The sequence below is a fragment of the Hippocampus bargibanti genome, linkage group LG02, assembly GCF_051943395.1.
Source record: "Hippocampus bargibanti isolate YZ-2025 linkage group LG02, ASM5194339v1, whole genome shotgun sequence".
NCBI classification, from domain to species: Eukaryota; Metazoa; Chordata; class Actinopteri; order Syngnathiformes; family Syngnathidae; genus Hippocampus; species Hippocampus bargibanti.
Genome location: NC_142735.1, coordinates 21,890,131 through 21,903,035, shown reverse-complemented (window position 1 = coordinate 21,903,035; position 12,905 = coordinate 21,890,131). Strand labels below are relative to the sequence as shown.

The window sequence follows — 12,905 nt, the reverse complement described above, 5'->3', positions numbered from 1 at the left end:
ATGGATGGATAGCTAGCTAGCTAGCTAGCTGGAGGGATAGCTGGATGGATAGATGGACAGATAGGACAGACCGACGGACGGATCAACTGACAGATCGATAGATGGATATAGATGGATAGATACATGAATAGATAGATGTACAGATGGATGGACAGATAGATGGTATTGTTTGAAACCCTAATACGTACCTAGTTTGCAAATTGTGATTTTGATTCACTAGCACAAGGTTGGAAATTCCCAAAACCTGAAACCCTAATCGTAGCCAAAACCCAAATTTGAAACCTTAAACCTAGTTCAATACCCTATCTAGTTTTTAAGACACTGTTTTTAAACCCTAACTCCACTTTAAAATCTGACATTGAAACCCCAATCTCAGTCAAGAACCCAAATTTGAAGCCCCCCTTCTGGTGGATGTCCAGGAAACAGAATGTTAAAAATCAGCTTTATTTTCTTCTACAATTGTACAATAATGAACATTTCTCATGAGCATACAAAATGTTGCCGTCTGCACATAAGCTAGCATAACTCGTGTACATCAACCAAGACACTTAGTGCTGCCTAAATATATTTTTGGATTGGTTATCAGAGAAAGTGCCTGACGATCAAATGCAAATGAGCTCAATCAATAAGAAGGATGACCGCCACTTATTAAAAAGTAGGCGACGTTCAAGTCTTTGCTCCCTCTCGTTCTTCAATTTGTTCCATAATCATCCTTGATAAAGGCGTTTAAAAATTGCCGATGGCTTTCTGGAGCTCCTCCCTGATACGGTTCAGTTCCACCACTCCGTCATTGAGCACGTTGGCCGCCTCTTTGATCGGAGCCACCACTTGCTTCTTGAAGGCTCTCTTCAGGTTGCGGGAATCCTTAAAGTACTTTTCCATTCCGCCGTTAAGTCCTTGGATCAGCTGCAAGATGCTGTCCGTCACCTCCATGGCTCGCATGATGGGCGAGTCCACCAGGCTGATCATCTGCACCGCCTTGCGCACCTCCCAGTCCTCCGAATAGTGCTGCGTGCCCGAGCGGAGGAAAGGATGCCCGCGCAGTTTGTACAGGCCGTGATTGACAAAGTGAAGGATGTCGGCTAAGTCCCGAAAGTCAAACTCGTACTCTTGGAGCACCGCCTCCACCTGCGAACCGGGGCCAAAATGTCAACATCAAGAAAAGTTCTTCACAGCGTAGCATTTACCTTCTTGCGCTCCTGCATGATGTTGACGTTATCCGAGATGGTCGCAGAGGCCGAAGTGATCCCTCCGGCGGTGGCCACGCCCACCCCGACTGCCGTGACGATGAGGGATGCGCCGAAGGTGAACGGGGCCAAGGCCAAACCGGCGATGGCTGTCACGCCGCCGACGGCCGCCGTGGTACTGCCCGTGATGCCGGCCGCTTTAGCTTTCTGGTGGAAGGTGCTCAGGTGGTCCGCCAGGGCGTGGAGCTTCACCACGTGCTGCCAGAAGACCTCGGCGCGCTCCATGAAAATCTTGTTGAACACCAACAGGCCTCGGTTCACCTTGTCGGCTAAAACGGTGAAGGACCTAGTGGACGGAGGGCAACAATTTGTCAGCTGCCAATTTCCCGTGAATGCTCGGAAGAACCTACTGGGAATCATCAAGCTGTTTGGTCTCTTCATCTGATGGCACCTCGTCCCACTCTGGAAAACAACCATAGATGAACATTTGTCAATTGCCACTTAACTCATTCACTGCCAGACAATGTACAAAAATGTGTCCCCTCCAGTGCCAGGGTTTTTGTCATTGTCACTTGAATTCCAGCATCCACGGAATATTGAGTTTTAGGACTACATAAACATTCAATTCAGCCCCTTAGAAACCTTAGACTCTCTTCTTTCATAAGAAAAAAAAGAGTTAATTCCCAAACTATATGGGTCTGGAGTTATATGATCTTGAAATGAGGGTGTCCAAAATACATACATATTGGTTTATATAGCTGAAGTTGGAACAAAGCGCTAACATGGAAAAAAGAGAAATTCTGCCCCCTAGTGGAAGGAAAAAACATTGCCAGACGTCTGACCAGCGCTTTATCGGCAGCCAAGCAAGAAAAATCAAAACCCGAACTAATTCGAGATTGGCGATTCCCGAATAAATTTGGGAATGGCAGTGAACGACTTAATGGACAAACGTGTTCTAATGTGGTAGAAAAATGCAAAGGGTTTTTGTGAGGTCAGGACAAGCGCATGGTCACTTCTTTTGGACTTTGCCTGCACCAGATGAGTCGGCGCTTCCAAAAAGATGCACACTAACTAACAAAAATTTCAAGAGCTTCTTTCCCCTTCCTATGAAAATCAACAAACATGCATCCATCCATTTTCTGGACTACCTAATCGACAAAGGCTCATGAAATGTGGAACTGGTACGGCTTGGAATTGAAGCAGATTTACATGGGACAGGAGATGTGAGACAGGCTCTTTTCGTCAATGGATGCTACATCTTCGTGTTTGCTTTCAACATTTAGCTTGTAGCAGACGTGCACATTTCTCCATGACGTCTGTGATTCACTGGTGAAAAGGACGCTGTGATACTCTCCTCTTTCATCTAGAATTGCTTCATACAACAAAGAGGGTGCAGAAAAGTGCTCCGGATTGAATGACTGTGTCTTCACGTTGTCATATTTTGTTTTTTTGACATGAACATGGCGCTGCGAGAGTAGCTGCCTTTACAGCAGCTCCTGTATTTTGTTTGTTTATTTCTTCTTTTCCTCTTACTTTCATACTTTGCTGCTGTGAAATGTAAATTTCTCACTGCGAGATGAATGAAGGCTAATCCAAACCACTCAACTCTGTTTTCAGGCAGAGGACACGTGACATTGTGGATCTGCGTTCATGTATTCAATGTGTACTTCTGCTTTTGGTTAGTTCAGTGACGGCAACTTGTTTTGACATACCGGGCCAAATTCCATATTCAAAATACATGCACATCAAAACATTTTTCAGAGTAAACTGTGTCTTTCATGTATTATTATGCCCGCTGAAATAAGCTTTCCATTTCTCCAGAACTTTGAGAATGCAACCTTTTGTGTGTTTTTTCTTTTTAACTTTTATTTTGAAATACAGCGACTCACTTTCTACTGTGTCCCACCACTCCATCAAGCTGTCTGTGTCCTGCGACAAAAGAAAGACAAAGAGACAACATTACACACGCTTGAGGCGTCGAGGTGAGACACCGGTAGCGGGCACACTGACTCCGTCACCGTCTCCTTCGCCGTCCTTCAGGCCCGCCGCCAGGCGCTCGTCCCTCTGCGCCGCGATCCACTCGGCCTAGAATAAAAAAAGAACGGACCTAGGATGAACATTTACCTGCACTTATCATGCACAAATGTAGAGCAAGGAAATTCAACGAACAACCTGTCAAAGAGACATAAATAAATAGATAGATAAATAAATAAATAAATACACAAATAAATGAATAAATAAATAAATACCAAACACACAGGTAAGTAATTAGATAGATAGATAAGTGGATAAATAGATAGATAAATGCATAAATAAATCAAACATACAGGTAAGTAAATACGTAATTGAATACATGGCTAACTGGATAAATAAATACATAAATAGATCAATAAATGGATAAATAAATAAACAAACGGATAAATACATTGATAAATAAATACATAAATAAATAAATGCATAAATAAATAACCAAATACATACATAAACAAATAAATAAATATAAACATAATAAAAAATAAACCTATAAATAAATAGAAAATAGATAAATACATCAAACACACAGGTAAATAAATAAATAGATAAGTCAATCAATCCACCCTTGTTGAGGGCAGAGAAGAAGACAATGAGCGCCAATGCTGCCATGCCAGTTGACAAAGACAGATAACAAGACAGACTCCTTTCATGTTTACATTCCACACGTTGCGCTCATATCTTCCCATTCTAGAAACGTCAAAATCAGATGAGCGTAACCACTGACCTGCGCCGCTTCTGAAAGGTGGTTGATGGGCACGTCCTCCACAAGGCCTTCCCGCACTTTGTTCTGCCAAGAATTAGAAAGACGCGTGATTCAAAAGACCAAAATGGACGCCGATGCCGCTCACCTTTGATTTGTGCTTTCGAAACGGCTTGCGCTTCAACTTTTTCTGCCAGGGAAGAGCAAGAGTGTGATGAGTCCTATGACACCGTCCCCTCCCCGCCCCTCGCAAAACAGTGCATCCACCGTTACCGGTTTGTGAAGTCCCAGCTCCTCCTGTTTGTAGTAGTAGTCCACTACGGGATCTCCGTCTTGTTTTTCGCTCCAGGCATCGTCGTCCTCATCTGACCAGTTGTCCGCCTGCTGAGAGTGTAATCAATCAACCCATCATTGGAATTCAAAGGAAGCCGAAGCTACGCCCACTCATTCGACAAAGGTCAAAACGAAAACATACGTACGGCGGATGTCTGCACGAAAGCAGCGTCGCCAAACGTTAGCGGCTCCACCGCTGAAGGTGATCCGAGGCTTGGTTTTGCTTTGCGACGCAAAGGCGCCAGGGGCTTGAACTGCCAGAAACCAAGATGGAGGAAAGACATTGTGACGTGGCCAGCATGTCATTTGCGAGAAGGTCTTATTCAAAAGTGATTGAAAGAACAAAAGGGGAAATTTGGCTTTCAAACAAGCAAACAAACCACTGGGTGGCCATCTGCTGCACCGGGCGCCTCATAATTGAGCATCTCTGGCGGGTAGTTGTTTGGTTGGGAATGAAAGAAAGGGATGTCCTGACCCCCAAAACAAACAAGCAAACAAATAAATAGACAAATAAATGAATAGAAAACAAATGAATAGATGAAGAAACAGATACATAAACAACAAGCTGATCAGGAAATGAATAAAAAAAACAAGTAAAAATAAATAGACAATCAAATGCAAAAGAAATAAATTCCCAAGTACATAAAAATAAATAAACAGATACAATAAACAGACTCATATGGGGCAAAGAAATAAATATTTTTTTTTTAACACAGACAAATAAATAAAAAAATATATATAAATAAATAAATAACCAGCTGATAAGTATATGAATAAAAAAAAAACAAATACAAATATAAATATACATAAACAATCAAATACTAAATAAATAAACAAATACTATTAAAAAATACATAAACAAACACATACAAGCAAACAAATGAAAAATAATTCAACACGGATAAATATACACAAATAAACAAACAAATCTAAATACATAAATGAATGAATAAACAAAAATAAATAACTAGCTGATAAGTAAATTAATAAACAACATAAACAATACTATGGGTCGGATATATCGATAGTCCCGTTTATATCGATATTTTTTCGGACTCCCTTGAATATCGATATAACGAGACTTTACTGTATATATATGTGCATATATATATATATATATATATATATAACCAAATAAATTCCGTTTATTTTAATCACAAAACGTAACATACTTAAATGTCTTCATATATTTAAAATAAAAGAAGAGATCTACCTGGCTGCTGGAGTGAAGCCCTTTTAGCTCATCTACATTCTCCAGGCCATTCTCCTAGAGAGGTTAATGGGGGGCATTCACCTCAGTGAAAAATTTACGAGCACATGCTAGTGTGTGACCATACCCGCCACATGTCGGCACCAGCAAAAAACGGCTCCTCTCTGTCCTGGAGGAAATCAAACCACGCAACAGTGTCCATCACCTTCTTACATGGTGGCATACACGGCGTTTCCGGTGGTACCTTTGAGTCCTTGCCAGGTGTGTACCCATGCGCCCCTTGCGGCTGCTCTTCGTGTGAGTTTGACAATCCTTTGAGATGGCCAAACTTCTTTTTCATTTTCTTTTTGCTTTTCTGAAGGCCGGGGGAGGGGCACAATAGGGATGGCCAAACAAACACACTGACTTCTCAGAGAGGGTTTCGGGTCCTAATTATTTATTTTTTTAAAGGACTTACCCCGGCATAGGCATCAATCTGATCCGCCTGTTCGTATTCACCTTTCATGGACTCAAACATGGCCTCCTATGGAGCAGAACGGCGTGAGAGCGGCGTATGGAATGCCAATCACGAAACGGCGTTACCTGGGAGTGCCATTTGTGAGCAGATTCTGTCATATGCATCGGTTTCTGAAGGAAGTCGTCGTCCTGTCAGATGACGGCGAGAGCAAAGCGTGTGATTGCAACCGGGTCGATGCAGTGGCGCGGTTTTCCGTCTCTGATTTTACCTTGCTCATTGAAGCCGGCTGTCGCTGGATGAGGCTGGTGGACGCTCGCCTCAGCAGCTGGTTGACTTTGTTCTTCAGGGGGTTTTTCTTCGGAACAAAAAGTGATGATGGAAGTGGGATGACAAAAAAGAATTTAACTCATTCACTGCCATTCACGAATTTATTCAGGAATTGAAAAGCATGACATGGAGCGCCATTCCCGTTTTGTTTTTTCATGCAGGGGCTGCCGATAAAGATGGTCAGACCTCTGGCAATGTTTTTCCCTCCGACCAGGGAGGAGCATTTGCTTTTTGTACAGCCACTCCCATTTCAAGCTCAGGTAACTCCAGACCAATATTACTTAAATTAAGAAGAAATTAATGTGTTTTGTTTTTTTTTTTTACTCTAGAGATTTTTTTTTCTGATGAAAGACGAGAGTCTAAGGTTTCTTATGTTGCATTGAATGTTTATATAGTCATAAAACTCAATATTCTGCGGGTCCTGGAATTCAAGTGAAAATGACAAAAACCCTGGCACTGGAGTGGACACATTTTTGCATATCGTCAGGCTGTGAATTAGTTAAAGGGAGGTGAAAAATCTTACTTTGCCATCAGACCAACTTTGCTCTGCGTCTTCCCTCTTCATTGATGGGTAGTTCATTTCGTAGAAATTTTCCTGAGAGGAACAAGAGCAAGAATGAAGATGTGGGAAAGGATCCTCATTTCATTTGGAATTGATTGACGTCGTTTACCTTTGAGGACTTCCCTTGAGAAGGTAAAGTCCAACTCCGACTGTCTTTCATGTCATCGGACAGTTTGTCCTAGTGAGGAACATCTTTGTAAACCCAAATAGCTCCCTGATATAATCACATTCAGCCATTTTTTTGGGGGTACCTTTGAGGCTCCTCTGGGCAAAAACAAGAACTTCCGCTCCTTCTTCTGTGGACACACATGCAATGAGCATGTTCAAATGTTAGCAATGGGAAGCAAGCAGGATGCAAGATAGAGAATCAGTTTGCTGAAAAACAACTTGCTCAATAGATTTTTTTTGACTGCTCCTGCACAACATTGGCAAATGTTCACAATCTGTCGGAAAGTTTCCGGAAACGAGATCTGTGAAAAACCATGCTGAACCTCAAAATTCAGCAAATGCCAATTTGCCAAAAGCTTTGGAGTGATTTAAGATTTTCGCATACTAATTTTAGGGTGTTGAAACTCTCTATCATTCTTGAATATTTTGAAAAACCCGTTATTCTCCGTGCGCGTGTGGCTGCCACTGCTCACCCGCAGAAAAAACTATCCTGTAACTGTAAAGTGTCCTTGAGATTTTTGAAAGGCGCTTATAAATGAAATGTATCATTATTATTATTACGAGGGTTCACTCCAGATGACATGTTCCAAGGCGGCCATTGTCAAACTTTCCCCCTGGCTTTGCGAAAACGCAAATACAGACGCTCCCCACCTTACGAACGAGATACATTCCGAGCGGTCGTTCGTCAGGTGAATTGGTTTGTAAATTGCTTCAGTGCTAGATTTAGTATGGAATGTATGTTTAAGTCAAACACCGAACGGGGAAGTATAAAACACAGACTCTCCAACAGTGGTAAAATAAATGGGCCTTCAGTAAACCATTACTGAATTACATGCCAGAAGCCATTACTTTTTGTTAAGCCTCAACTGGGAAGAGGGATTTCCTCCCCGCCCACATACTCTACGCAACCAATCGTAGGCGAGCTCGGTGGATCTGTGCCTGACATACGCACAAAAATGTTCATATGTACCGTTGTTCGAAAGTCGGGGAGCGTCTGTAAGTGGCTCGACTGTCGAATTGAATATGCTCTTCAGGGACTCCGACATATCTTTTCAATATCAGAATCTGAAAATGCAAGAATGGAAATTGGGATGACCTTGACGAGCACTCCGACATCATCCCGATTCCCTCCTGTGGCTCCTTCCTCAGGGACCGTTGTGACCTGAAAGGAGAAGAAAAACGTCGCTTGGTTAGATCTCTTTGGCTTTATACTGACTCAAAAAAAAAAAAAAAAAAAAAAAAAAAAAAGACAAAGTCGCCAATCACCTTCAGGGATTCGCGGCGGAGTCGGAATTTTCCAGGCTGGGATAACAAAACGCAATATAATACAGATTGATTTATATCGCGCTTTAACAACAGGCGAAGCTGGAACAAAGCGCTTAACATGTATAATCATTATATACAGGAAAAATAAAGCAGTCACAAAGATAGTAGAAAGCACCATGGAGTGAAACATACAACAATGCCAAAATAGGAAGAGTTGTGCAAAGTAGTCAAAAGGTGCCAGCGGTTCATTGGCTTACTGGTTTGAAGTCCGGATGGAACTGAGGACTGTCTTCTGGCCAGTCTTCCACACACTTTTCCTGTCGAGGGATTTCCACTTGTTGGATTGACAAAACAAGAGGGAGGGGGGGGCCTAAAGATTTGGAGCCCCACCTGTCCAATCAGCAGGATGTCCTCAAAGACGTCGCAGTCCCCCCGATTGAACGCTTTACCGTCCTAAAAGACATACAAAGATAATCATTCTGGTTTGGAATATCGATCTGGGAAATGCCTTCCGCTTTCATTTGATGCTATCTGCAACCACGAGGCACACCTGCGGCTTATCCGTGACGCCGGCGAATGAAACGGGGCGTACTTTGTTGGGTTTTGGAGGAGGTTTTGGCGGACCGCTTTGCTCCTGCTTGACCTAGACCAGTAGAAAATGATGACTCTCGGGTTACCAGATGGCTGGTTACGTAGGTGAAGGCGGTTTTGACCATGTAAGACGGCTTGAGGGATTTATCCAGCACGGGGGGCTTTTCCAATCCGGGAGGTCTGGAACGAGGAAGCGGTTTCGGCGGGCGCCTGGTGAGCGTCACCTGAAGCCCAAGGAGACATTTAGAAAAGAAGCGAGACAATTTCAAATTCCAAAACGGGAGACGCTAAATACCTGATTCAACTCGGTTGGAGAAGTGTCTGACGACGCGCTCATTTTCTGGGCCTGACTGAACGGGGTCGGCTTGAGGATGCCATGTTTGCTTCCTTGCGGAGTTGTGAGCACCAGGTCACGCGGTACGTCGAAATACGTCGATGGGACAGCGTGTTCCGAAAGGTCTGACGTTGATTTGGTTAACCCGCTCCTGGAAAGACTTCCGAATATATCCCTGCTGTTGGGCGCTTCTGTATTCAACAGACTGCTTGTGCTGCCGCCATCTTTGAATAACTCCTTTACAGGGCTCGAGAAATTCAAAGAAGGGGAAAAGACATCCAAATCAGATCCAGATAATCCAGAGTGACCCAGTTTGTCGGCGTGTGAGAATTTTCCACCGTTTGACTGAAACAAATGTGACGCGGTGCTTGAGGAAGAGTAAAAAGGATTCCCCACTGGATCCTTTGGAGAGCCGAACAAATCATCCGCCGTGTTGGATGAAGACCGAAACGGATCTCCAAAAACGCTGTCGGACTTCTCCGAGACTTTCCCCGAAGGCGTCTTGAAGATAAAATCCTCGGTAGAATCTTGGAAAAGGTCCTGCTGGCTGGAGCTCTTTTTGAGGAGCTTCTTGAAGTTCTCAGGGTGGCTTTCTGATGAACTCAGACTTGTGTTCTGATACTGCCTCATTTGAGATGTGAAAATATTATCTGGCGTGTGGTTTGAGCTAAAAGTGTGTCCCAAATCCTTCTGGGATTCGGACATCGAGGCACCATTTTCCTTCCAGTCCAACGAACGATGGAATTCCTGCCACGGTTTTTGTCCGTCATCCGCGCTGGTGTCATACTTGTGCCTGGACTCCTAACGTGACAAGTGCAAAAGATGACGAGAGCAAACTGTTGAGATACTAATAAAAAAGGAATGCTGATGGTACATACCAAGTGAGAAGAATAAAAAGGGTTGGTGCTTGCCACTGACTGCAGAGAGTAAAAGAAGAAAACATTTTGAATCATCACAAAAGTTATGATGCAAAGGGACTGTTTGTAATTATTTATTTCATTGTTTTTTGATTGGTCCCTCACCTGACGGTTTGACCGCTGCGCTACATCCTGCAACACGAAAGCAGCACGTTAACAGAAGCCACGCACAAACTGGTAGTGCACGTCAGAAATTGTGAGTAAAGGTGAGACCCAGAAAAGAAAAAAGGGTGTGGATTCACCGAGCGGCTAACAAACAATTTTTATCTCACCTGTGACATCTCACTGTCTGCGGTCACATTCCGAAAAATGTCCTATTAAAAGACATAAAGAAAATCAATAAACACTGTCCATTCCCTTCCCTTAATTCCTAGTATCATTTTAAATGCTTCTCTCACACGGTTGCTTCCCGAACCACTCGCAGGCGACCTGCCGGAGGGCGACGGAATGACGGGATGGCGACAAAGTGATAAATACCTGCTGCTGATTGAGTATCGGGCTTTGAGGGATTTTCTTAAGCATGTTTTGTAGCACCACGATACTCTGCAAAAGACAATCATTTGACGAGTCAACCAATGGGAGACAATAAGCCAAACTGCTGCAGGAAATTGTTTTCTTTCACTTGGTCAGATTTTTGTTGTTATTAATCTTACTCATCTATTGCCATCAATTTATCACGGACAATTAATCCTTGTGTCATCTTGTCATTCATTCAAAACAAGTCAAAGCAAGACAAAACTATCATTATTTCAGTCGTCATACTTCCTGTTTGTAATGTAAATTGAATGTCCTGCCTCAATAATTTCTAGGAATTTATTTGACTACCAGTTCTACTCCAATGTATAACGATAATGATGGTAAATACATCATATCTCACGGTTTTTTTTAAATCACTGATCAATAAAAGTAACCTTATTCATGATTGCATATGAAAAAAGTTAGTTTCAAAAGGAAAAGATATAGCAAAGCTGAGTTTAGGTCGGCGTTTGAAACATGATGTCATGTGATAAAGCATGACACTGCAAAATATACGCTTTCACTAACTTTTTGTTGGATGTCAACAATCATATATATATATATATATATATATATATATATATATATATATATATATATATATATATATATATATATATATAGTATTAGAAAATGAGTTTTACGGGTCGCCTTTGGATGGAGTCGCTCTCCCCTTGCTCGTCCTTCGACCCCTCCTGGCTCTCCTAATTTGGATATAGAAAGCCACATCAACCTTTAACAACCAGAATCAAATTAATAGCAGAATTTGTGTGAGGTTGTACGCAATTTACCGTGCTCGTAACGGCTCTCATGTTGCACCTTTGCTCGCTTTCTTCTACTTTCTTCGACTGTTTTTACCTATCATCATTCAGCTGTTGAACGCACCTGTGTCAAGGCTGCGTGTTGAGGACGACACATCCGCTACGTGACTTCCAGAGTAAAAGTCTATTCCGAGGGGGCGGGGACACAAATGATTCATCTTATTTTCCTTTTCGGTTTTTCCTTTCAAGGGGTCGCCATTCATAACATGTGCTAAAGTGCTCCTTTCAATTAGATTTAAAAAGTGACAATATAAAGATGAAAAACGTCTTTTTTGACAGGTTTTAAGATCCTGAGATGTTCTATCCTTGTGTTCTGCGTGTTCCAAAATAAAGTTTAATCACGTTTTCCGGTTTGTGTCTGACTAAATAGACTTGACACAGGTGCCTGAGTCGTTTCAGTCCCTAAGTAAGCCTCGGAGATTACAATGCGAACGGACCGGTTGTCCTCGCCCTGCTGCACTTTCTTTCGCAACGACCCACCTCCACCCCATTTTAAAATTCAAGTCGGTTTAGGATAAACACAAAGTTTACAGTCTACGGCTCAAATCAGTGCACATGCTCCTTGCAGGCACGCGCATTGATTGCTAATTAAATTTGAATGATTACTGTTTTGGATTGAATGGCATTGGCAAAAAAGTATGTTGACACCTTCGAAGCCCCAAGAAGTTCTTTGTAAGATTTTATTCATGTCTCATTATGTAACTCACATTTTTTGTCACACGAGTAAATGGGATTGCATTTTCTTTTCAAAGTTTATTACACGACTTTGTCGAACGCAAAATAATAACAATGATAATGTAACAAGTCAAATAACACCCGGTGGACAAAGTGAACATTTGGGGAAAGATTCACACAAAGATGACACGCAATTAGGAAAGAAAATGGAACAAAACGTCTCACCTTCATTTTATTTTTTAAACGTCACGTGAGAGCTGCTCAGTTTCCCTTTTACTTTTCACTTTCTTTGCCTTTACTATGGCTGTCATGTTCAAGGTTGTATTTCTTCATTAAAAAATAAATTACGTGACCAATTTAGGCCACGTATGTTTGTCGAACACATCCACAGACTTCCTGGCAGTGCTTTAGCTTCCATTTACTCCGTTGACGTTCTTCTCCGCTAGATTATTATTGTTTGAAATTTTACGACACTGCATATATTTTAATTCCAGTTGCACGTGAGAAAGTATTCAAATATACTGTAAAACCAATCTAGAATACAGAGTGCTTATCGTTCTTTTTTTAAGTGTCTTGTTGTATTGCTGGCAGTGACATATTAGCGGTTCAGCTGGTGTGTATGTGTGGGGTGGGTGTCCTCTTCAAACTCATATAAACTCAAGTATGGCGGTTGGGTTTAGTTAAGAGGTATCTGAGGTTCAGAGCGAGTTTAAAAACTAAGAAAATAACAGTGATCCCTTCTGAACGCTCTGCCTGGGCTACGTCGTGACGTCACCATGCATTCTGGACATTGCAGAGGGCTTGGGG

The 12,905-nt window shown here is 42.2% G+C and overlaps 1 protein-coding gene across 3 annotated transcripts; it reads right to left on the bottom strand.

Annotated features, from left to right (window-relative positions):
• Window positions 1-430: 430 nt before the first annotated feature.
• Window positions 431-11,494, bottom strand: LOC148901973 (uncharacterized). Of its 3 annotated transcripts, none has more exons than XM_088990136.1 (32): window positions 11,394-11,494; window positions 11,247-11,306; window positions 10,564-10,629; window positions 10,359-10,400; window positions 10,192-10,218; window positions 10,048-10,086; window positions 9,131-9,970; window positions 8,958-9,059; window positions 8,795-8,887; window positions 8,635-8,697; window positions 8,502-8,561; window positions 8,245-8,280; window positions 8,075-8,140; window positions 7,062-7,106; window positions 6,920-6,988; window positions 6,772-6,843; window positions 6,190-6,276; window positions 6,047-6,109; window positions 5,922-5,987; window positions 5,709-5,819; window positions 5,592-5,633; window positions 5,468-5,521; window positions 4,635-4,724; window positions 4,401-4,508; window positions 4,195-4,305; window positions 4,070-4,111; window positions 3,946-4,008; window positions 3,198-3,272; window positions 3,077-3,116; window positions 1,598-1,649; window positions 1,188-1,533; window positions 431-1,128 (listed from the first exon to the last, which is right to left on the bottom strand). In XM_088990136.1, the coding sequence occupies exons 1-32, from the start codon at window positions 11,412-11,414 to the stop codon at window positions 727-729; spliced, it is 3,453 nt and encodes a 1,150-aa protein (XP_088846262.1). In that variant the 5' UTR covers window positions 11,415-11,494; the 3' UTR covers window positions 431-726. The 3 variants fall into 3 exon arrangements, with proteins under 3 accessions (XP_088846262.1, XP_088846264.1, XP_088846263.1); XM_088990137.1 differs by having other exon boundaries at window positions 432-1,128; window positions 4,195-4,302; window positions 11,394-11,493; XM_088990138.1 differs by lacking the exon at window positions 10,359-10,400.
• Between the last annotated feature and the right edge of the window lie 1,411 nt (window positions 11,495-12,905).

What these genes read in the sequence shown, in the direction of transcription:
- LOC148901973 (XM_088990136.1), bottom strand. Translation starts at nt 11,414, where the DNA reads ATGAGAGCCGTTACGAGCACG. An exon ending in ACTCCATCCAAAGGCGACCC is followed by an intron (nt 10,630 to 11,246) that starts GTAAAACTCATT and finishes TGTCTTTTGCAG; the next exon opens with AGTATCGTGGTGCTACAAAA. An exon ending in GTGGTGGGACACAGTAGAAA is followed by an intron (nt 1,650 to 3,076) that starts GTGAGTCGCTGT and finishes GTTGTTTTCCAG; the next exon opens with AGTGGGACGAGGTGCCATCA.